We start from the raw sequence: 21,785 nt of genomic DNA, 5'->3' as shown, positions 1-21,785 counted from the left end.
GTTGGCATGGGGGATTGCATTTGATATTGTTGCCTCAAATCTGCAGTTAGACAAGTGACGCTGGGTACGTGGATGGAGCTACTGGTAGCGACCGCGACTTTAAGCAAAAACCGAAATGCGAAGAAACCTCACTGAACGGCTGACTGACTACTTGTATGAACTGGACGCAATGGATAAAATCCAGACCACGTGGATCCAGGCAGTTGACGATCACGATCTGGTCTTTTTTGTCCTTGTTGCTATGATCAACCGAGTGCGCCTTGTCGGATTCTGGCGTAACTTACTTGATGCACTTGTTAAGTGGCTTAAACCGAGGTTTAATTCCCCTCACCTTCCTTCATTTCGTGCGATACACAAACATTTTGTTAAGGACTGGGAACCATACGTGGAATTATCTCGTGTCGAGTGCTTCACAAACACTCAAAGGGCAATTCCGTACCTCTTCACGTGACATTATTTGAGTTTGGCGAGTTTGCTTTACAAGCGTGTATCAATGCTATAGGCACGTCGCCTCTGTTGTAGCGTGTTATCCGACTCACGTCACTTAATTTCTATTCAGAGGATTCAAAGGTAGTTTTAAACTCTGAAACACGTAAGGGGGACCCAGAGTTCTGGATCCGAGGTCATTTGACAGTCAAGTACCAACCTACAGATCAAGGAGAAGCTGTCAGTACGGAGGAAACGCGGATTGAATACCAGCACTGTCGACACCAGTATTACAGGTGGAAGCCACTCGTCTCCCCATCATCAGCGTCAATTCGAACCAGCCCAAGTGACGAAGGTTGGGTACATTACGATGACCAGACCTCCTTAAAATTGAGATTTTGCAGAAAAACCTCAAAATTAAAAAAACTAAGCATCCAGAAACTGCAAAAATAAAACACGAAACTCTGTGTGGCCGGTGCACAGCTCGAGTGTTGTACAGGCGGACGGCATTTCAAGATCGTAGCAGAGCGAAATGACGTTAACCAACCTTTCGTTTCGTCAACACCGAAGGTTTTACTGCATCAACTTATCAATGTGAACATAACTACATTCGCAAAGATACTCGACCACCACCGCTCTCGACTTTTGCATCATTATAAAGTTCCTGAGCATGTTGAAGCTATAGGGGACCCACTCGTTCAGTTACAACGCGCATTCCGCAAAGAAGAACCACTTCGAGAGATGATATTGGAAATCAAAAGAGTGGAGCAGGATTTAAAAAGTGTTGGGACGATATCTACACTCGCTTTCCATCTCTTGCTGATTTCTGCCCTGGTATTGCTTCAGCTTTCCCGAATACAGCTACGGTCGAATCCGACTTCTCAATGATTGGAGTAGTGAAGAACGACTATCGAACGTCACTAACTGACTTCTCCCTCGAAGGTATTCTTCATTGCAAGCAGTACAGCCAACTAGCCCTAAGTTGAAGCCATAAGGTAGCTTGAATGTGACTGGATCACAATCGTACAAGGTTGCTTGAATGTAGTTGTAGGCCGACTGGGTCAACATTCACCTAATCGATCACACAAGCGCCGACGTCCATTTGGCTGGCGCAAGCATCGGGACGCCTACATAACGAATGAAACGAATTTGAGCGAGTTCGAAATTGAGGCAGGCGACTTGCACTTAGCGCCAACTAGAGTGGACGAGCTCACCATGCTTAACTCTGTGCCTCCGTAATTTTATCTGTAAAAAAAATAGATTGCTAATGAAGTAGGTTGAAAGTATTGAATCGAAGACTTTTTCAGTGGTAATCACGTCGAGTGGTCAACAACAGAAAATCAACTGCGTCCACGTCAAGCAATGGCAGAGAAGAGCTCAAGTGGCTTCTGGCTTCTTCATGTGGAACCCCAGTTCGCAAGTATTTATCGGTGGACGTAGGAGACTGTCATGACATCGATCAACGAGTTTTGCTCACCTACGACGAATTTATTCGCAGAAACACAGAAGCTACTCGACTACTCGACTTGGCGGTGTACGAGCAGCAGAATCAAGCGTTCTGAGACGCGTCGAGTCAAATGCGGTCGCGGATTCTTGCCGAGGCCATGCACAGACTCTGGATTCTTTATTGCGAAAAATGGGTTTCAAAATCCAAAAATCCTTCTACGTGACCAATCACCATCCTTCCATGAATCATTTACGATATATCACTGTTCAATAACCAATAGAATCACTGGAAACCTGACATTCCATTCAAAATGTATCCAAAGGCTTGCCAGCTGTTGTCTGTGCAGGATAGGCTGATCTGCACTGTCCGGATGGCACCACCTGAACTCCCTCACTTCCAGAATTGCCGACTTTTATTCAAGAAGGAATTCGGTCTACTACCTCAATGACATCGTCCAAGCTGCAGCCGCTGCTGCTGCTGTTGCCCATGCTGGCGCTGTACATGTCCATGGCTGCAGCACTGACCTTCGACTCGGACTCGAGCTCCGACTCCTCTCTTCGCGGCTCCTCTTCTACTGAGGGCATCGTCGGCGACATCTCCGACTCCATCGATGTGGGTCCCGGTATTGCCGCTGTCATCGCCATCATCGGCGGTGCTGCCATGACCACATGTGGCTACAAACTACTTCGCCCCACCATGTTCGCCTGTGGCTTCCTTGTTGGCGGCTACATCGTCTCTGCCATCGTCGAGTACATTGTGGACGGCCAATCGTATGAGCGCACAGCCTTCTGGATCGCCTTCCTCGTTGGCGGTATTGCTCTGGGCTGTCTCGTGGTTACGGTTTACAACGCAGGCATCTTCCTCATCGGCGCTGCCGGCGGCGTCTTCCTGGCCACTATCGTTAACGCGTCTTTCGGCTACAGAATTTACCCGAACGACCCCACTACGGGTCTGCTCATCCTGGCCATCGTACTGGGTCTAATCTGCGGTCTCATAGCCTTCAAGGTCGAGCGTCTCGCCATCATCGTGGCCACGGCATTGGTCGGCTCGGTGGTGCTGATTAACGGCGCTGGTTACTTCATTGGAGACTTCCCCAAGCTCACGGCTATCAAGGACTACCGCTACAAGGACGAGGACGGCGACTACGTGTACAACGTCCCCAAGGAATGGTGGGGATACCTCGTGGCGATGCTCGTCGTGTTCCTGCTGGGTCTCTCCATTCAGATCAAGAAAACCGGCAAGTAAAACAAAAAACGTATCGTCACTGATTAGCTTGTTGTTACGCGTTTTAACTCTGCCGAAACACGTTTTTATGCCCGGATCTGGACTTAACGAACTTTTGACAGAATTTATTGTAACTTAGATTTTGTATTACGACCAATCAAATTCTGTCAAAATTCTTTATGTTCAGATGGCTGTCTGAACTTATGGTTCTGTCGTTCGTGTCTATTATTATTGCGAGCCTCTTGGACTGAAGAGCAGATGACGGAGAAGCAACTCCTCCAAGCTCATGCAGAAGGTAGCGCAGCAGCGGAATTGCCACACGTTTTGTGCCCGTACGTCCTTGTACTGCGTGAACGACGAGAGGGAGACACGGATGATCGGCAGATTGCGCTGCTGATGGATAACCGCAGCGTGTCTCCGGAGCGCATGATCGGCGGTTTACTAGACTTTGTATCGCAGATCAACACGCCGCTGGTTCGACTGTGGTGCGATCCTACGCCTCAATCCTGTTGTGTTGATGTAGCAGATCGCATCCTTATCTCCGCGTCGTCTACATGTAGTTTATCCAAGAACCCGATTGGACCCGAAGGCGCTCGATTGCTGGGCAGCGCCTTGGTGACGAACAATACGCTGCAGTTTTTGGAGCTGGAGGCATGCGACCTCGCCGGCAGCGCGTACCGACCGCAACACGAGGGGGTTCTAGCGTTAGCAAAGGGAATTCAATCGGTCAGATCGCGACTCTGCTACGTCAAGTGAGTGCAATGCCCCCCTTGTGATGACTACACGGTTGTAAATTACAACTAATAATCCTCCGCGTCTTGTTACCAATTACAGTGTTGCTAGCAATGACTTGCAGCCCCAAGGCTGTAGAATTTTACTGGGCGCCTTGTCTTTCCACAAGACACTGACGGCGCTCGACATGTCCGACAACTTGTTGTGTATCTTTAACGATAAGCAAGGCTATCTGGCATTGTCGTATCTGCTGCAGTACAGCAAGCAGCTCTGCTGGTTAAACATAGATGACAACCCGCTCACAGCGACAGCAGCTATTGCGCTGAAAGAGAGTTTGGCTACGAACCACTCGCTCACCACTTTACACGCTTCTCACTGCGGCATCACAAATGATCACTGGCTTAACTTCTCGTCTGGAAACTTAACTTCTCGTCTGGAAACTTAACTTCTCGTCTGGAAATACATTACGAGCCAATGATGAAAGTAAAAAGCGGTCTAACAGACTACTGTTGAAGTTAAAGTGCTCATGAACAATATAATTGTTTATCAATATAGAATGTTTTTTTTTTTATATTTTAAACGAAGCAATTTTTCTCAGAAATAAAAATATATTTTAAAAGCTATCTCATAAATGCTTCTGTTAAAAAATATTGACTGGCGTTATATGATAACAATAATTATTAATACACTTCAAGTTTTTTGCGACAAGTGAACCGTCGCAACGAAGGTGTTCTGCGCAATGCAGGACCACCTGCGCTTTGGGGCCCCTCCGAAGCTGCGGCCTCGTACCGCGGGGTCCTCGCGCAGCTCGTTGCCTCCACATGCCTATGACTTGGTTACATCAACATGTGCTTCAAGACCGGAACGCCTTGCTTCGACGGTCAACGCTTTGAAGGAATCTTCCTCGCTGCTGGTGCAATAACCGTTTCCATGTTCTACACAAAAGAATCAAAACCTTAGCTTATACGCATTTCCTTGCAGCTTCGACAGCGACTTCAGAGTCCTCGGCCCGGCTCGGCAGCTCCACAGCATACTCCACGAGCACCTGGAGTTGCATCGTCCAACAATGAGAAGGGCGTGTTCATGAAGCCCCCAATGCGACCAAAGTCGGCCAATGCAGGTACTATAATAGTGTAAAAAAAAGTATTAATTTTAGTTTTTAATTCTTTCATTTTTTTTATTGTAGTAAGCCGACAGGTGAGTCGTCATCGGATGCAGCTTGTACAAGATTCTGCAGCAGTCTTAAGCAACAACCAGCAGGAAGACGAATCAGAGTTGATGAAGCAAAGGGATCTGGAGTCTGTATTAATGTCCAATAAAGAGGATGCGCTGAGATCAGGGGTCGCAACTGCAGTAAAATCATCGAAGCGGCCATTTTCAGCGGTTTCTACGCCTTCATTCAACCGTACAGGTGCGAAAATCTCGGAAGAATCGAATCGGTATGCGGAAATGACGACCAAATTTGCATCGGCCAAAGCGTTGAGTGGAGTAAAAAGGCCTCACTCGGCCGCAGCTAGCACTCGTTACCAGCCCTTTCGAGCTCGTGAGAAAAGTACCTCATCGCTTGCTAGCTGTCTGTCGGTGGTGTCACGTGCTACAAATGCGACGCGAAGGATGTCGGCTTCAAGATCTCGTCCGGCATCGTCACGAGGTTTGCCACAATTGTCATTTTGTTAAACTGTATTACTCATGAAATATGCTGTAGCTGACAGGTTACTTGCTTCGACGCGAGGTCACAGCGACAACACTTTTGTGTATGCAGTTCCTCGTCATTTTCTGGAACATGGGCTACCTTACGACCCTTATGACATCGTACCAGTCACCCATGTACGTGATTCCAAAGCTTTGTTATTGACATTTTTAAATTCAACAACTTTTTGTGATTTTTTACAGGAGGCTCTGTTTGGGGACGGTAGTATCAGCCAGATGAAGGATGCTCGCTGGGACTACTACACGATCAGTCAATCAGGCTACACGTTTCACCTGAAGACCGACGGCTTTCAGTCGACTTTCCTCTCATTGCGCGATTGGGAAGGTCAAAAGGCAAATTTCACCGAACTTCGAAATTTATCGACATTTTCAAGGTGGACATGCTTGCCGGTACATTTCAGGTAAAGTAGTTAAAACTGATTTTCTTGTAATCGCTCTAGATTCCGGTATCGTAAAGTCTTCGTGGCATGGAGGCAGTGGGTGCAGCACAACAAACGCGAAGCTGCACGAGAACACCTGCTTGCGGACTGCTATTTCTCGTATCCGGTGTTACTAAATGGTATGGAAGAGATCCGGATGGAGCTTAACAGCTTATCAAAACTACAGCTTATGTGGGACTTCAACGGCGACACGTCGTCACTAGAGAACTTCCCGACTGCAAACGTACGTATCCATTTACTATGTTGTTATTTGTCTAATTCATAATTTTCTTTTAGGTTCAATTCCTGAAAACCTGCACGAAAATTCTTCGCCAAATCACAACGCGAGTTCAGTCCATCTTGACCAAAATTTGTCGAGTTTTTCTGGGCGACAAGGCCCCACTACACGCGGGTTTTCCAGGTCACGAGTTCGCTTTATCCGTCCGAAAGAGCAGCAACTATCACATTTTAGAGAGTTACGTTCAGTGTGAGCAAGGACTGGCATCTGCGCACCAGCAGTTCTTACAGCACAAGCACTTCCGATCATCTCGCTTTACAACCTCAGAAGCTGCAGAAGCGAGAAGTACTTTATCTTCATTACCAGAAGATGCTCAAACAATGCGAGTCCTGAAGCCTCCACGACATTCAGAAGAACTGGAAGATATTCGGTGGACTATGGCGTCGATCAAGCGTCGAAAATGCAAACAGCTCACAAAATTTGTCACTCTTGTGGATTTTTTACTATTGGACGCGCACTCTCACGTGATCAAGCGCAGCCTGGATCTCTTCCATGCCTTCATACTACGTGGTGCTAATGCAGCAACCATTACGCGTCTCACGGACCATGATGACCTCGCATTGGCGCTGCATCAGACTGTAAACGTCGCTCGACAGAGTATAAGTCCCTCTACAGAGGGAAGTATAGATCCAAGCCAACCACGACAGCTTGCTCCTCTTACGAGACAGCAAATTAAAGCTATTCTTCATGCTGCGTGGAAAGGGAAGCTAGGCTCGAACGTTACGGAGGAGGCGGTCACAGTTTCGATCGCCACAATGGAGAACAAACTGGAAACGCTGTTTTTTTATGGTTTAAGCAAGAAGAGCGGTTTAAACACCGATACTTTCAGCGTCGATGACTTTTACTTCGTCGCAGAAAATGCGCTGATTCAACTGCTGGTACTTCCATCGTTCACCGCGTCAAAAACTTCGATTTTTACGACGGAGAATGACGCGAATAACTGTGAAACTTCTACCGGAAATATGTCGTTAGTGGAGCGAGAAGTACTATCAATCCCGTGTCTTCATCCTAAGCCGCTGTTCACACTGGATGCGAGTACGAGTGCTATTGTGGAGAAGCGAGGACGACAGAGATATCAGCTGTGTTTTAAACCTGAACTTACCGTTCTGGTGCGAGTACTACAAGATATCATCACCGGGTTTACTGAGGCATTCCGTGACGTGCCACCGCTGCTTTCGAACCCAGAACTTCGCTCCGTTCTCGCCTTCGCAAACGACATTCGAGCGTTAAATTTGTACTCAAGTTTCGGGTCTTCAGCTAGCTCTCGGTCTTTAAATTCGACGCGACATGAAAGAGACGAAGGAAATAGTGTGAGTGACGATGACGATCGTTTCAGATGTCCTGCTGATCGTCTTCTGGAAAGGATGGAGGAAGACATACAGTTTTTGTCAATTCGAGATGAAATTCAAGAACTTGTACGCAGTGCATTGAATGGCGCCGAGGAGCTCGCAGCGTCGTATTCTACGATATTGGAGCTTCGACAACAGAACGAAAGTGTCAACTTTGAACTCAAGGCGCGACTATTTCGTCGAAACGAGTACACGCTGGAAGAGATGAAAGATGATGCTCAAAATTTCACGAATCAGGTAATTTATATTTTTCAATAATTGTTAAATTTGACAAAAATTAACCTGAAATGTATGTTTTCCAGCTCCGAGCGCTGGAGACACTCAGAATGTCTACAAATGTAGAATTTCTTCACTTCAGCATGCAACAACTTCAAGCAGAACTCCTCCCATCCCCTTCTCGATGTCTTGATGCCATGCGAGATCTGCTGCCTCGATTGACGCGTGAACGATGTGATCAATTTCTTCAATATATTACTGTCTCCAGCAGCAAGATCGAGAAGCCGATCACGCAGGATCTAGACGCCTTCACCACGTATCTCTTGAATTTACGGGTTCGTAAGCTATTCCGAGTATTTGGAACAAGATTACTTACTTTTTCTGTTTGTCTCAAATAGGACGTATACGATGAAATTCACGATAGAGAGCTGGACCTTGCCTTTCTCCACGAGTTTTTCGGTGTTCTCGACACCCTCAAATTTCCTGCTCCAGTTGAAACAATCAAAGTTTTCGTACTGTGTGATCCGGAGTTTCACGCTCTAAAGTCCCACGTGTTGGAAGCGTGTACGAATCGTGACAACGACCTGCAGAGCTACACTGCTTTGCTCAATGAAAATTTGGCAAAGGTAAAAAAAAAAACTACAAAAAATGTACACAGAAATCTGACATTTTGATTTTTTTTCAGCTGACTCGTAGAACGAATATCTTACAATCATCAGCAAGTGATGAAGCGATGGCAGCTCAGAGCAATACATGCCAGGACGCACGCGACAATGCTGTTAAACTGAATAAAGAAGCCGAGCAAATGCAGGAAGAAGCTCGTCGATTAGTGCGGATCCAGCGAGTGTTTGAGGAGTCTTCAACTGGTACCCGTCCACCCACCAAGAATTACGAAGATCTACACGAATTAGCCGCCGAACTGAAGCTCAAAAGCGTACGTTCCCCACTATTTTCTTTAAAGAGTAGCAACCTAACCATATATATTAATTTTAGGAACTTTGGGAAGTTGTTTGTGAGGCGGACGGACACTTAAGTACGTGCAGCGTGGATACTATTCGCTCTGTCGACTTAGAAAAAATGAACGAAGTTGCTAGCCACATCGACTTAGTGGTAGATAAAATCCGAGCGTGCGCTACTCAAGTGGCTAGTGGCTTTGAGCTTGAACGTCTGGAGAAACTACAAGCCACTCTACATGGGCTTGCTCCAGTAATTCGAGATCTACGCAATCCCCACTTGGTAGAGCGACATTGGAGCAAGTTGGAGCACAAGATGCTGTGCTCTCTCATGCCTGTTATCGTTGAAACCACGGAATCTACGGAAGACGAGGAAGCTGATACCAGTACAAGTACCAGTACTCGTCTGGATCTGCAGATGCAGCAATTACTGGACGCCAACGTTGTCGCCCATGCTACAGCTATTCGTCATATATCAGAGGAGGCGTCAGCTGAAGCAGCGATCGCTGGGAGCTTCATGAGTCTCGTACGCACTTGGGAAGCTCAAGAGATTCCACTTGAACCCAGGAAAGATCGAGATGGACGAGATGCGTACTGTATCGGGGACTGTAACGAGCTCACGTCGCTTATTGAGGAGAGTCAAGTGCTTCTTCGAGTCATGGATTTGTCCACGTATTCTCTAGTGATACAAGAACGACTACCGAAGATGATTTCGGATCTGAATCATACTAAAGAATCACTGGAATTATTGCTAGTTTGTCAACGCAAATGGGACTATACACAGCGATTGGTGTCCATCGACTTTGCACGGACTTTTCCAGAACAAGCCAAGCAGCTACAGAAGCATGATACTTCGTGGCGTACGTTGACGCTTGGACTCTTTAATCGTCCACAGTGTTTACCGTTTGGAGTGAGTACGGAGCATCGTCAGTCGCTGTTAGTGATATTGGAAGGGTTCGAAGCTGCAGCGAAGATACTGGCAGAACATCTTGAGGTAAGTAATTTATTTCTAAAAAAAGTGATTATTTATTTTACTTATGCTTATGCTGCAATTTACAGATTAAGCGTCAAGTGTTTCCTGTTTTCTTTCAGCTTTCAGATCTTGAATTGGCGACGCTATTGTCAAAATGTCGAGATGTGAGCTGCATCCAGTCGTTTCTGTACCAATGCTTTGACAATGTTGGTAGGATTGTATTTGGCACTCGAGACGGGTTTCAAGATATCCTTCAGGTTCGTCATATACCAGTGATAACTCTTCATGTATCGAAAATACTGATGATCTCGTTTCTAGATAACATCACGGGTTTACGGAGAAGCGGAGGCAATTCCGATGGGTAAGAACCTGAAAGCTCGAGGTCCAGTCGAACAATGGCTCGCTGCAGTGGAAAAGCGACTAGCGGAACAATTGCGTCGATCTACAAAACATGTCATCGAAATAATATCCCGGTATACAGACGATAGTGAAGCTTCAAACCTCGATACCAGCCACTTCTCGATTCAGGTACGTAAACAAGATACAAAAATATATCACCTATTGTGTTCCTAACAATAACTATGCTGTATGATGTATCTGAAGAGCATACTACTAGCCGATCGGATCGTTCGCTGTACGATCATTGAAAATGGAGCTAAAGATATCATGAACTCGTCCGATGAACGGATCATCAACGAGCTCAGCGTATATAGTGCACGCGTGAGCCAAAATTTACCTTCCCGTGATGAGGATCTGTCTCCACGGGAAATTACATTACGCACCTGTCTGCGTCTTCAAGAACTACAGTATAGAGACTCATTTTCCAGTCACATGGCAGCAAAGGAATCTAATTCCTTATCCTTAACGTCTGGTGGATTGGCAGTGGACTGGGAGTACCAGCTTAAGTACCGAATGGATGATGCAACGACTGTCGGTCATGAATGCCACATTGAAATGAACACGCTGAAAATTCCGTATGGATTCAACTACTTGAGTCCATATAACGACGTTGTAGTGACACCGAGCAGTCTACGATCCCTTTTCTCGATATTCGCTTGTATCCGACATGCTCAAGGTTGTGCTCTAACTGGACCTTCGGAGAGCGGTAAACGGGCTCTAAGCGTCCAAGTGAGCTCGATATTAGGTCGACGTTACTTCAGTGCGACGTTAACGTCGTATACTCACGCTACTCGACTGTTAATTGGAGCACTTTATGCTGGAGGAACATTTTGCGCGAATCTGCAGCTTAAAAGGAGTATACAGGATAACGCATTACTTATCAAGACATTGGCAACTACTCTCGCTTCAATTGAGCACGCGGTGCTGACCAAGAATCAAATCATAGCGGTTCACCGCTCTCCTATCAATTTTATTCCTGGAACCGCGATGTTTGTGATATTTCCTTCTAACTTGGTAATGAAAGACGCAGAGGAGATTCGTATCTGGACGGAAAATTTGAGTCAATTTGCGATTGTTCAATGGGATCGGGACTATATCGTCGAAGCACTGTTGATGAGTAGAGGTTATACAGGTCCAAGACATCTTGCTAAGCAGCTTTTGGTACTGTGGCAACACGCTCGCTCGACTCTCGATCTCAGTATCCGGAATCCACCTGGTTATGAAACCCCATTCAGTTTTACAGCATTAAAAACTGTTATTAACGATGGTGGTTCCAAGTTAAAATTGAAGCAGGCGGATCAAGAAGGATCGATACGTGCAGCTGTGTTGGGATATTTCAGCGTCCGTATGGACGATATACAGCTTAAGGCACTCGAAAATATCGTGAAAAATAGTTTACCGTTGAGTAACGAGACTATTTTGCAACCAAGATCTGGTATAAGGCCTGAATTACAGGAGGCGATTAGCGGTGCCGTTCGAGAGCTGCATTTTATACCTCGGCAGGCGACACTCGACTCAGTTTCAGCCCTTGCAACTGCTTTAACATTTAGCGTGAGTACAGTTTTAGTGGGGCCATCGGGAGTGGGGAAGACAACGACTTACCAGGTGCTTGCAAAGGCTTTTGAACTCTCTCTCCAACGTCAAGACGAAGGAGCTCCAGCACCCTCTAACGACGATACTCTAACTGTAACCAACACTCTAACAGCTCCAGTGAAACACTTTAAATCGCCGAGTGTCTCTATTCACGTGGTCCTACCAATGGCGTTGACTGTCTCTCAACTGTACGGAGGCGTGTCTCTCGATGACCACGGTCGCATGCCAAGCATTCTTGGCCAATTAATTCGTGAAGCACAAGAGCGTTACACTGGACACCGAGACAGTACACCAGAATCTCTATTAGACTTCGACCATCAAGTCTGGGTAATTTTTGACGATGCGTTGGATCTGCGATGGCTTGAAGTGCTTCTAGCTGTGTTGGTAAAGTCCAGAGCCAGCTTGTCTCCCTTGTTGGCGTTTGAAGACGGTGAATTCATGACGCTACCACCAAATTTACGCTTCATCTTTGAAATTTTACAGCTACGCGACGCCACCCCAAGTTTTCTTCACGTGACCTCTATCCTGCATTTGACTGGATACAGTTTAACGGACGCACAAGAATCAGAACCATTTAGTCTTGTGGGCGATCAATCGAAGATGGATATATCAATAGCATATTTGTATAGATATCTGGTGCTCGAACGTGAGAGAATTGCACAGAGTGACGCTTCTAAGTCGCAGACGTGGTCGAGTACTGACACCTTTAACGTGATTGAGAAGTGGCTTATGCACTCGTCGTTATTGGGAGAATTAGCCGCTGTTATTGATGGCGGAGCTGCTGAAATGGTTAATCTGCCACCACTACAACGGGTAACCAACCTGGTCTCTCTGTTACAGTCGCTTGTTAGCACTGCATCGGCATTATCCGACCCCAAGTTGAGTTCTTATCCAGAGTTTTCTGATACCATATCGACTGGACAAATTCGAGTGGAGATGGCGTTAATTTACAGCTTAATGTGGGGCTTTGCAGCTTGTACTGACACTGTCATCAAACGACAAGTCAGTGATCTTCTTATCCGACAGTTTGAGCATCTTAAACCGGCGTGGATAAGCTGTGGTACACATATTAACCTGTACGAGACAGTATTAGACCTACAAGGTCTACGTTTCGTATCTGTCGTAAACTCTACGGGCCCAGTAGCGCTTCCACCGCCAGCTACCACCTGCAATAACATCAGTTCTCTCTTCATACCAACGTCCTCCAGCCTCGTGATCCACGCAGCATTAAGAGAAGCGCTACGTTCAGGACGAGGCGTGTTACTTATCGGTGCCGACAGTGCACGACGAACAACTCTCGCTCGTAACTTTCTCAGTCAATTTGAAGTCATCCGGTCCATCATTTCAGCCGGTGGAGTCTCCAACATGCTACAAGCTGATAAAGACAATGATAAAACTCGTAAACCTGCTCTTTCCAAGTCAATTGAAGCTGCGACGCTGGCTTCAGTTAAGCGTCTTCGTTTACGCCAAATTTCACTAGTTACGGTGATGGCTATGCGGCTGCAAAAGGAAAAGAATGAGAGTGACGAGAGTACAGCAAATGATCGGTCTATTGTCGAGGAGGAGGAAGGAATTCCGTTAACTATAACGCCGTCTCTTGATCCCGTAAAGACAGCAATGGTACGCCAATTCGACCGTGGAGACGTCATCCCCTTTTTTTTTGCTATGCCACACGGTAACGCCGATACTGTAACTGAACTCTCTAACTGCTTAGAGCGTATGCTGCAACGTGAACGTTCCGGTGTATTCGAGCCCCCATCGGGTAAAGCAGCTTTACTTATCCTGGATGATTTGCACCTCGCTACACCGACGGAGGAATGCACGTTAAAACAGGCTAACCCATCGGTTTATGCGTATCTTCGGTCGATACAAGAGCAACGAAAAGTGTATCGAGGATCGAATTGCTTACCAATATCTGTCGAAAACCTCATGTTGTTGGCGTCAATAAACTGCGAAAAATTCCAGAATTTCACGATACAAGGAGAAGATTCAGCGCAAAAAATAACGACGCAGTTCTTTCCGGTGTTAGCTCCGTCCTGTGAGCTGGAAGAATTGCACAATATCTTCAATCAGGCCTTACAGACGCACTGGAGCCTGTCCACAACCTCTGTAACATTATCTCCTGCGGTCCGATATCCTATTCCAACGATCGTAGCAGCGACCACAGTGCTGTGGGATCGACTTCGGCGTGCGTACAAATTTTGTCTGCACGACCTAGCACGAGTGTATGAAGGTCTCGCTGTGGTTGTACCCTCTGTAATTTCAGACGTAGAAACATTAATCAGATTGTGGACGCACGAGAGCTGTCGAACGCTAAGAGAACCGTCCATGGGTCTCTGTTCGTCTCAACAAGACTCTGAAATTGCTACAGAAATTGTACGGATGCGCTCCATCGTGTCCCAGGTGACTCAGCGTCGTGCTAGCGTGCGTGCAAGTCTTGCAATTGGTCCTGGATCTGGACTGGGCTTTGCTAAACGACAATCGATCCAAGTGAGTCCAGAAAATGAAGAAAACGCGAGCCCTGCGACTCTTTTGGCGTTATTTACCGCTCGAATTTCAGCTCCGAGTGGTAAAAGGCTCTCTCGACCCAGTCTGCAGTTCAATTCTCTGCAGGAACAGCAACATCGCGCAGTAATAATGGGAGGATTATGGGCATTTGTGCCTGCCAGTATATATTACGGAGGAGCTCCCGCTTCGTTGGATCAACTTGGTGAAAATAATGTTACTAATTCAGGTGAAAAGCGTCTATCAACGCGAGCTTTACGACGTAGTAGTGCGAGTTTCATGCGCCGAAAAAGTCTAGAAACGGTTGTAGATGGCAGTTCCAGCCATGTTGGTCGATCCGGAAATTGGATATACGCCGAGATCAGTTTTGAAGACGACAATGAAGCGGTCTCCACAGCAGCAATGCAGGCCTATTTCCGAGATCTCCGTACGTTCAGCTCAACGATACGTTCGTTGGATGCAAAGAAGACAACTGCATTGCCTCGAGATGTCCCTTATGTCCCTTTCAAATTGGTACGTAATTTATTTCGAGCAATTTATTGTTTCTAATGAACTATGGTTTTCTAGGCTCTATCGGTTGTGAGGATTGATCGGGTGTTGGCACGTCCAGCAGCGCGACTTGTGTTACTCGACAATAATTGCAGTGGAGCTGATACTTTACTGCGTTATGCTACGACTTCAAGAACCCCTGAAGGTCACGAAGACAGTGCAATTCTCACGTTATCTGGACTTCAAGACGACCCAAATATCACGACAAATGTCAATTTTTGCTTGATGACGAGATGGAAGCGACTTCTTCTCGATCTCTACGAGCGTGTGGGCGTCTGTGGACACGAAGCCACACTCGTAATCAAGCGTCTCGACCTTCTTCCAACTACGATCGTAAACCAGATTCAAGTTCTCATGACGACAGGAGAAGTCCCCGGTATTTTATCGTTAGAAGAGCAGGTAAACCTCGCGACTAGAGTATGTGACGAACGTCTTCTAGCACTCAAAACTCAACACGCAGCTAAAGTCGCACAGATTCGGGCTGAAGCTGAAGCCACGAGAGATCAAGCACTAGCCGTTCTACACCAGAAACAGCGAGAAGCACCTTCAACCCCCATGCTCGAAGCTTTCCAGCAAGTGGAAACACGGTATCAACGTGAATTGCGCTCTAAACTGGCTCGAGTTGATCTGCGATATCAACAAGATAGCGACGATTTGCGACGTCAACGTGAAGTGGAGAGCGAGAGTGTAGCAGCCACCGTCATGGCACTAACTAGACCTTTAGGTGTGACCAGTGGGAAGTGGGCGAGCGCTGTGGCTCGTATGTGCTCGAAGCTTCGCGTGGTTCTTCTCGTTGACCAAGAGCATGAAAAATTTGTACGCGCTGCCTGTCCGAGCATTTTTTCGACGTGTGACATCGTGTCGGTGCCTCAGCTTGATCGGGACTCTCTACGTACAATAGTGTACGCACATTTTCACGCTCAAATTTTAGATCAAATCTCGAAAAACGACGGAATTTTGGCTGATACTCTGCATCAAGTACATCGCAGTCTCTGGAGCGTGGCGTGTATGGCAACGGACATGCATCTCGCTGTGGCTAATATGTTCAAGTGTGAATTTCCTCCGACAAGTCGAATATTTGGGATGGCGGAATTTTTCAGTAAGTTATTTATCGAAAACTTCAAACGTGAAGAAGCATTTCGAGCGAAGACAGCGTGGTTTCTCGACTTGTCTAACCGATTAGATCGTGACTTGGGAGCATTACGTTCAAGTGATAAATTACTTACGGAACAGCTCTCAACAATCGATCAGCAGCTTATAAATGACGAAGTAAAATTGACCGAGCAGAAGCAAGACGCCGAACGTATCCGCCTCATAATGGAGCGCTTCCGAACCGCAGCAGATGAGCAGATTCTCGTCACCACCGAGGCACAGGAACAAGCCCAAAAAGAGCTTCGAGAGCCCATGGTTTGTCTCGAAGAAGCCAACCGAGCCTTATTGTTAGTAGATCGACGTCATATCGTCGAGATCAAGTCGTTTGTGAGTCCTCCGCCACTTGTTCAGCTCGTTCTTGGTGCTGTTTGTGTGCTTTTCCAGCTCGAATCCTCTTGGGAGAGCGCTCGCCGACTCTTGCTTGGTGACGCGAATTTTGTGCAAAATTTACTGCAATTTAACAAAGACGCAGTATCTGCTGCAACGTTGTCCAAGTTAGAGACTGAGTATCTGAATGACGAACGCTTTAGACGTGACGAGGTGGAGCGACAGAGTGTAGCTGCTGCCTCGATGGTTGTGTGGGTACGCGCTATACATCAGTACGCCACTTCGAGACAAAAAGTGCAGCCTACGCTGGACACGTTAGAGAAGGCTCAAGGTCGCTTACAGCTCATTATGAAAGAGTTTCAGGTCAGTAAAGACCGCGTAGTGCAAGCAGATGCGGCCTGGCAGGCCACTCAAGCTGGGATCGACACTGCCAACACTAAGAAAGAAGCTTTAAAGAGCGAAATTACGTCGCTCAGTGCTCGATGTGATAGTGGAGACCGAGCGATGGAGGCTCTTAAAGAAGACCGCAAGCTCCAGAATGAAGCAGCGAGTGCTATCTCGATGCGTCGAGGATTCTCGTTAACTACGTGGAACACTTTACTATCGGCCGGAGCATTAGCGTACGCTTGTGAACTTAGTGTATCTTCACAACGTGATCGGGTTTTTCAAGCTTGGGAACAAGCTTATTGTGTCTACGGAGGGTTAACACCTGGCTGTTCACCGACATCAACGTGTTGTACGTTCATACCGTCGATAATTGTCGTTCTTAAAGAGACTGAACCACAGAGTGGAGAGTTAGAGACGCCTTTAACGTCGTTATTTTCGGGTGAGTATACTCCCGATGGGAGCGAGATGGAGGAGACTACAAAGCTGGTTACTAGTGTCGGGGATTTGGGTTTCTCAAGACGCAGACTTTGGGACGCTTGGTTGCTGTCATTGGTGGTTTTTACGTCGTCTGTGCCTGTTGCTATGATCACTAGATTCTCGTATGAAATGGAGGAACTACTGGTCACCTGTGCACGACGTGTGTGGCACTGGAACCAACTTTACATGGTATACGCTCGAGCTGCAGATTTTGATGATGTTTTCAAGGTAGCAGCACGTTCAGGTCACCAACTTTTAGTGCTGGATGTCGAGCCAATTGATTGCGAATCCCGAGAGGAGAATAATTATTTACAAGCAGCTTTAAACTGGAACGTCAAGTGTATCGATGGTACAGCCCACCTGGTACTAAATAAAAAGTTACCCGAAGACGAAGCCTCCAATACGGATACGATAGCGTTGCATCCGAATTTCCGGTTGATTCTTACGTCACATGCCTCTCGTGCTGCGTTTGGTGAACTTCTCGATATATTACCAACATTGGATGGTAATTTACATTCCAGTGATGTACATGACATAATGTTGGATAAAATTTCTTTAGAGACTGAAAAATTCACTTTAAAAACAGCATTAAAGGAGCACGCGCAGCTCGCTCAGCAGTACGAAGCAGCTCAGAATCAACTTACGAAGCTGTTAGAAGCTGCTGCAGTGACAAGTCAATTTCCTCTCTCGCAAACTAAGGCACTTCGTGAACGGGTTACTGCGATCCACGAAGCGCGGCAGATACTGAGAGATAAACGTCGTGAGATCCAGGAGCAACTTCGACTCGTTAAACTTCAGTGCACACCGATGGCTCGTACCGGAGTTGCGGTATTTAACGCCTTCAACGCCACAATTAGTGGAAATACGTCGCCACCATTGACACTTCAAGTGATTCTACCAATCCTGCTCGACTCTGTTTCGACGATATTATCGAAAACTAATGCAACTACTGGTGTACCGATCACTCCGGACGTCAAAAAATCGTCAGCAAGCCGACGATTTGGGATACTGGCACGTACTGCTGCTACTTTTGCAATGTCATCACGTGGACAATCAAACTCTACTGGTGTTTTGTCTGAAGTTTTAACCAGTCTTTTGGGTCGAATTGCCCCATTGATTCCAAACAGAGATTGGTATTGTTTTATTTTGCAATTGATCAGGAATTTGGAGGAGACTCCGTCACCTAAAGAGGCTTCTGTACCAAAAGAAAGACGGAACCGTTTTGAAAATGAAGTGACTATTTCTCGATCTGTTGACACAATTCTACTACAAGCGAAGCTGAAACGGGGATTAAACGATACAACATCGTGTTTAATCACTGCTGAAACGTGTAAAACCGTCGCTTTATCCAGTTCTCGAGCAGATTTTCAACGACGAATTGTGAGTACGATACTCAATGGCAGCAAAGGGGAGCACATACTTCCTGATGCTCAAGATGTTAACTCTATTGTGCACTTAGCGATACCAGAGGACGCCTCGAAATCTGAAAGACTTCGAGGGGTTCTTGTTTTATTCCCTTACTTGGTACAACAAGTGTGCGATCGGATGTTGGCCAGTTATGGCGTATCATTGAATGTACAACAACGAGGTTCTGTTGAGACGGAGAAAGGATTTTGGCTACGTACACTACGGAAACTACCCGAGAAGACTGCTGCAGTTGTACGCACACGTCACGAGTTCAACGGTTTCAGCTTTGCACGTCGAGTTTTCTTCCAAGGGTTAAATGGATCTACATCCTTGCAACTTCGTGTACTTCAGATACTCGTGGAGAGGAAATTCCGGACTGGGAAGCAGGATAAATCAGCGAACTTGACCCCTCTAAGTGAACTGTATACATTCCCACGAAGCGTTGATACTGAAGATGAGGAGCACGTAAAACAGCTTCTCCTCGTGTTGAACGATTTCAAACAGATTTTAGAAATGGAGAAAACAGAGTTAGAAGCGTTGGAGGAGGCACCGCTGGCTATTATCAATATGAAAGACAAATCTGGAACTGCACAGAATTGGGAAGAGCTTTTCCAGATTCTAAATCGGGCAAGCGCTAGAACGTCCTCCACAACATTCCAGCGGTATAACAGCGTAGACACCGTTCCCAAAGAAACCGTCAAACGACCAAGTGTAGTAAAGGAGCACTCTATGGCTGGTCATCGAGTTTCGACTTGCCAATCGATGATGACGCGAATTTCAGCCAAAGACTTGGTGACGCCAACGTATCCTCGGCTTGTAGCAGCAGTGGATGAGTGGACTTCTCTACCGATTCACCTTCGCTCAAGTATCGTTTGTTTCCGAGACGAATACGAGGAAGAATCATGTGCTTCAGTATCTCTCTCCAAGTGTCTGCAGTCTACAATTCTTCGTCTGAGTATGTATCCAAGTGTCCAAACATTATACTCACTCGTTCAAGCTGAAGACAATACTGTCAGGATACCGGTGACTCCGATCTGGCAGGTATTGGCTGGCCTCTTGTTGTTCCACGCTACGCTGGTATTCCGTGCAAACGTGCTGAGAAGCGCTTATCCTGATTTTAAAGCTGTCTTTCATTATTATGATGATGATTTCTTAACTGCGGTAAACCAGTATCTGGCTACAGTTTTAGAGAAAAAGCAGCATTATTCACCACAAAGACGTCGTACTGGGAAAACTACGGATTATAGCGCAGTATTGGAGCGACGAATATACCAGCAAGTGGTGTTGAGTTCATACACTCGTATAATGAATGGGCATCAAGAGGCGGAGCTTCTCAAGAGGTTATTTGCTGAGTGTCTGCAACTTGTGAGCTGGAATCCGTCTTCAGAGAGGGAAAGAATGGGTTCTCTATCGAGTATTCGAGGTCGCAGTCGTCAGATGAGTGTGCGTGAGCAGATACGTTCCCCTGAGTTAACCCCGTCAACACACAGTCCGTCAATGCCTCTGATCAAAGGTGTAAGTACTTTGTCAGTGGTTAACTCATCCCTGCGTTTGGGATTCCTAGTTTTTCCAAGTGAAGCCTTGCAAACTCCAGACTTGTCAATGAATCAGTGGCTGGAGTTGGTGTGGAGTTATTCTGCTAGTATTGACAAGAATAAAGACTCGAAACTCCAAGCTTTGTTGCTTGGATACCAACAGTCAAGTACTCGACGTGGATCATTAGAAGACACGACGAGGGATCTGTTTGCTACTCCTCAAGACGCTGAATTGGCGAAACTACTGGAGCCGAAATGGATGAAAGCATTTGGATGGATCAACGAGAACAGAATTGCAGTTTTAAGTGATGCTGAAATGATTTCAACGATGTTATTGCGTGATGCTATTGAAATTATCCGAGCGATTATTGATGAAGCGGTCCCACCTCGTTTGGACTCGGATCAAGAGGCTGGCGATTTGATAGAAGATCGAACGGCTATGGCTATCTGCAGTGTGTATAACCAACACGTCGAGGGTTGTTTGGTTACATTGGAGACGATACTTTCGAGTCTGCAGGCTGCAGTTCCAGTTGATACCCCAGAACAAGATGATTCTTTGGTTGAGCATTCAGAGGATGAAGATGACGATGACGACGTAGAGCAAGAGGAGGGAAACCTCCTCCATCTAGCACATATCAAAGACACGCACGTGCGCCAGCAGATCGTGGCTATACTACGCAGCGAAATTCCACCAGATTTATTCAGTCACGGTACACTACCACCGCCAATCTCTTCTACTTGGTCTCTTCACGACGTGCTTCAACATTACCGAGATTGGCACAACTTCCTTATCAGCTCAAACCTCAACGTCACTCCGTCTCGATGGTGGCTACCCGGGATTCTCGCTGCGCGTCTCCCTCTTACTTACATCCTTGACATCGCCCAGCCCAGTGACAAGTCGATGCTATTCACGCTGCGTCTCCTATCCGATGAATCTGAGCGTGAACCACCGGAAACTCCTACTGCTCCCATCCCAGCGAATGCTATCGCAATCATCGATGGCATTGTATTGCTTGGAGCCAAATGGAATGAAACTCTCCAGAGTCTCGAACAAGGCAACGACCTGCAGCAGCAGCAACGGGTCCAACTCGTCTGCTTCTTATCAACAAACACCAGCAGCATTATTCAGCGGGTTCCTCTGTTTGCCTCGCATGATGGTACTCTACTGCTCGAATGTGCATTGCCCGTGGACCAGAATGGACTAAATCCTTTAGCCACGCCGTTTATGGTGCCTTTAGGTCCTCACTACCGCTGATACAACATTTATAAGATCTAATAGAACGATAGAACTTTTTCTAAGCTTCGTCAAATTTAGTTTTCAGCCTCAAAAAAGTTTCTTTTCTTTTTAGTGTGTTTTAGTGACGTCCAAGGTTTAAATAGACATTGGCTTGGGCATACGCAGAGGCTTCTGCTCGAAGGCGCTGGGGCTCTTGATCGGTGAGCGCGTAGGCGACTTGGGCGGCGCGTCCTTGTGGTGGGAAGGGGATAAGGGCGTCACCTTGACGGCTGGCTTGACTGTGGGGTGCTGCGTAGCGGAGGTCTCGGGCTTGGCGTCCATGCTGCTGGAGAGAATACAAGCGCTCGGAGCTTCTTGTTTCTTCGTCTTCTTCTTGACGTTGTGAATTTGAATGCGACAAGATTTTGTGTTGTTTCTTTGTAATTACGTGTCAGAATTAATTATATGTGGTGTACACAATAATAACTTCA

At 46.6% G+C, this 21,785-nt stretch overlaps 5 protein-coding genes across 8 annotated transcripts; 4 read left to right on the top strand and 1 right to left on the bottom strand.

Annotated features, from left to right (window-relative positions):
• Window positions 1-169: 169 nt before the first annotated feature.
• Window positions 170-1,988, top strand: PPTG_23276 (hypothetical protein; the record flags this gene model as incomplete). Its single annotated transcript, XM_008909551.1, has 5 exons — window positions 170-253; window positions 653-786; window positions 1,273-1,292; window positions 1,734-1,862; window positions 1,933-1,988. The coding sequence occupies 5 exons, from the start codon at window positions 170-172 to the stop codon at window positions 1,986-1,988; spliced, it is 423 nt and encodes a 140-aa protein (XP_008907799.1).
• Window positions 1,989-2,213: 225 nt separating this feature from the next.
• On the top strand, window positions 2,214-3,353 carry PPTG_12845 (hypothetical protein). Its single transcript, XM_008909550.1, has one exon. It carries the CDS (start codon window positions 2,318-2,320, stop codon window positions 3,116-3,118), a length of 801 nt encoding a protein of 266 aa, XP_008907798.1. The 5' UTR covers window positions 2,214-2,317; the 3' UTR covers window positions 3,119-3,353.
• On the top strand, window positions 3,246-4,388 carry PPTG_12844. 2 transcript variants are annotated; one of them, XM_008909549.1, is made up of 3 exons: window positions 3,246-3,582; window positions 3,658-3,849; window positions 3,932-4,388. In XM_008909549.1, the coding sequence occupies exons 1-3, from the start codon at window positions 3,356-3,358 to the stop codon at window positions 4,272-4,274; spliced, it is 762 nt and encodes a 253-aa protein (XP_008907797.1). In that variant the 5' UTR covers window positions 3,246-3,355; the 3' UTR covers window positions 4,275-4,388. The 2 variants fall into 2 exon arrangements, with proteins under 2 accessions (XP_008907797.1, XP_008907796.1); XM_008909548.1 differs by having other exon boundaries at window positions 3,246-3,849.
• Window positions 4,389-4,514: 126 nt separating this feature from the next.
• PPTG_12843 (hypothetical protein) lies at window positions 4,515-21,404 on the top strand. Of its 3 annotated transcripts, XM_008909545.1 has the most exons (15): window positions 4,515-4,742; window positions 4,811-4,949; window positions 5,016-5,480; window positions 5,535-5,656; window positions 5,723-5,913; window positions 5,980-6,202; window positions 6,256-7,842; window positions 7,908-8,156; window positions 8,220-8,447; window positions 8,507-8,755; window positions 8,815-9,768; window positions 9,834-10,004; window positions 10,066-10,275; window positions 10,351-14,757; window positions 14,812-21,404. In XM_008909545.1, the coding sequence occupies exons 1-15, from the start codon at window positions 4,569-4,571 to the stop codon at window positions 21,331-21,333; spliced, it is 15,891 nt and encodes a 5,296-aa protein (XP_008907793.1). In that variant the 5' UTR covers window positions 4,515-4,568; the 3' UTR covers window positions 21,334-21,404. The 3 variants fall into 3 exon arrangements, with proteins under 3 accessions (XP_008907793.1, XP_008907795.1, XP_008907794.1); XM_008909547.1 differs by having other exon boundaries at window positions 5,016-5,656; XM_008909546.1 differs by having other exon boundaries at window positions 4,515-4,949.
• PPTG_12842 (hypothetical protein) lies at window positions 21,235-21,714 on the bottom strand. Its single transcript, XM_008909544.1, has one exon. The coding sequence runs from the start codon at window positions 21,634-21,636 to the stop codon at window positions 21,451-21,453; it is 186 nt and encodes a 61-aa protein (XP_008907792.1). The 5' UTR covers window positions 21,637-21,714; the 3' UTR covers window positions 21,235-21,450.
• Window positions 21,715-21,785: the final 71 nt, after the last annotated feature.

Source organism: Phytophthora parasitica, assembly GCF_000247585.1.
Source record: "Phytophthora parasitica INRA-310 unplaced genomic scaffold supercont2.34, whole genome shotgun sequence".
Taxonomy (NCBI): domain Eukaryota; phylum Oomycota; class Peronosporomycetes; order Peronosporales; family Peronosporaceae; genus Phytophthora; species Phytophthora nicotianae.
The sequence above is the reverse complement of the archived record's forward strand: the minus strand, read 5'-3'. Positions and strand labels throughout refer to the sequence as shown.

Excerpts from the sequence above, each read along its gene's own strand:
- PPTG_12845 (XM_008909550.1), top strand. The coding sequence starts at position 2,318 with ATGACATCGTCCAAGCTGCAGCCGCTGCTGCTGCTGTTGCCCATGCTG.
- PPTG_12844 (XM_008909548.1), top strand. The coding sequence starts at position 3,356 with ATGACGGAGAAGCAACTCCTCCAAGCTCATGCAGAAGGTAGCGCAGCA. Across the intron at positions 3,850-3,931 it reads TCGCGACTCTGCTACGTCAA|TGTTGCTAGCAATGACTTGC; the intron begins GTGAGTGCAATG and ends TACCAATTACAG.
- PPTG_12843 (XM_008909545.1), top strand. The coding sequence starts at position 4,569 with ATGCAGGACCACCTGCGCTTTGGGGCCCCTCCGAAGCTGCGGCCTCGT. Across the intron at positions 6,203-6,255 it reads AGAACTTCCCGACTGCAAAC|GTTCAATTCCTGAAAACCTG; the intron begins GTACGTATCCAT and ends ATTTTCTTTTAG. Across the intron at positions 10,005-10,065 it reads GGTTTCAAGATATCCTTCAG|ATAACATCACGGGTTTACGG; the intron begins GTTCGTCATATA and ends TCTCGTTTCTAG.
- PPTG_12842 (XM_008909544.1), bottom strand. The coding sequence starts at position 21,636 with ATGGACGCCAAGCCCGAGACCTCCGCTACGCAGCACCCCACAGTCAAG.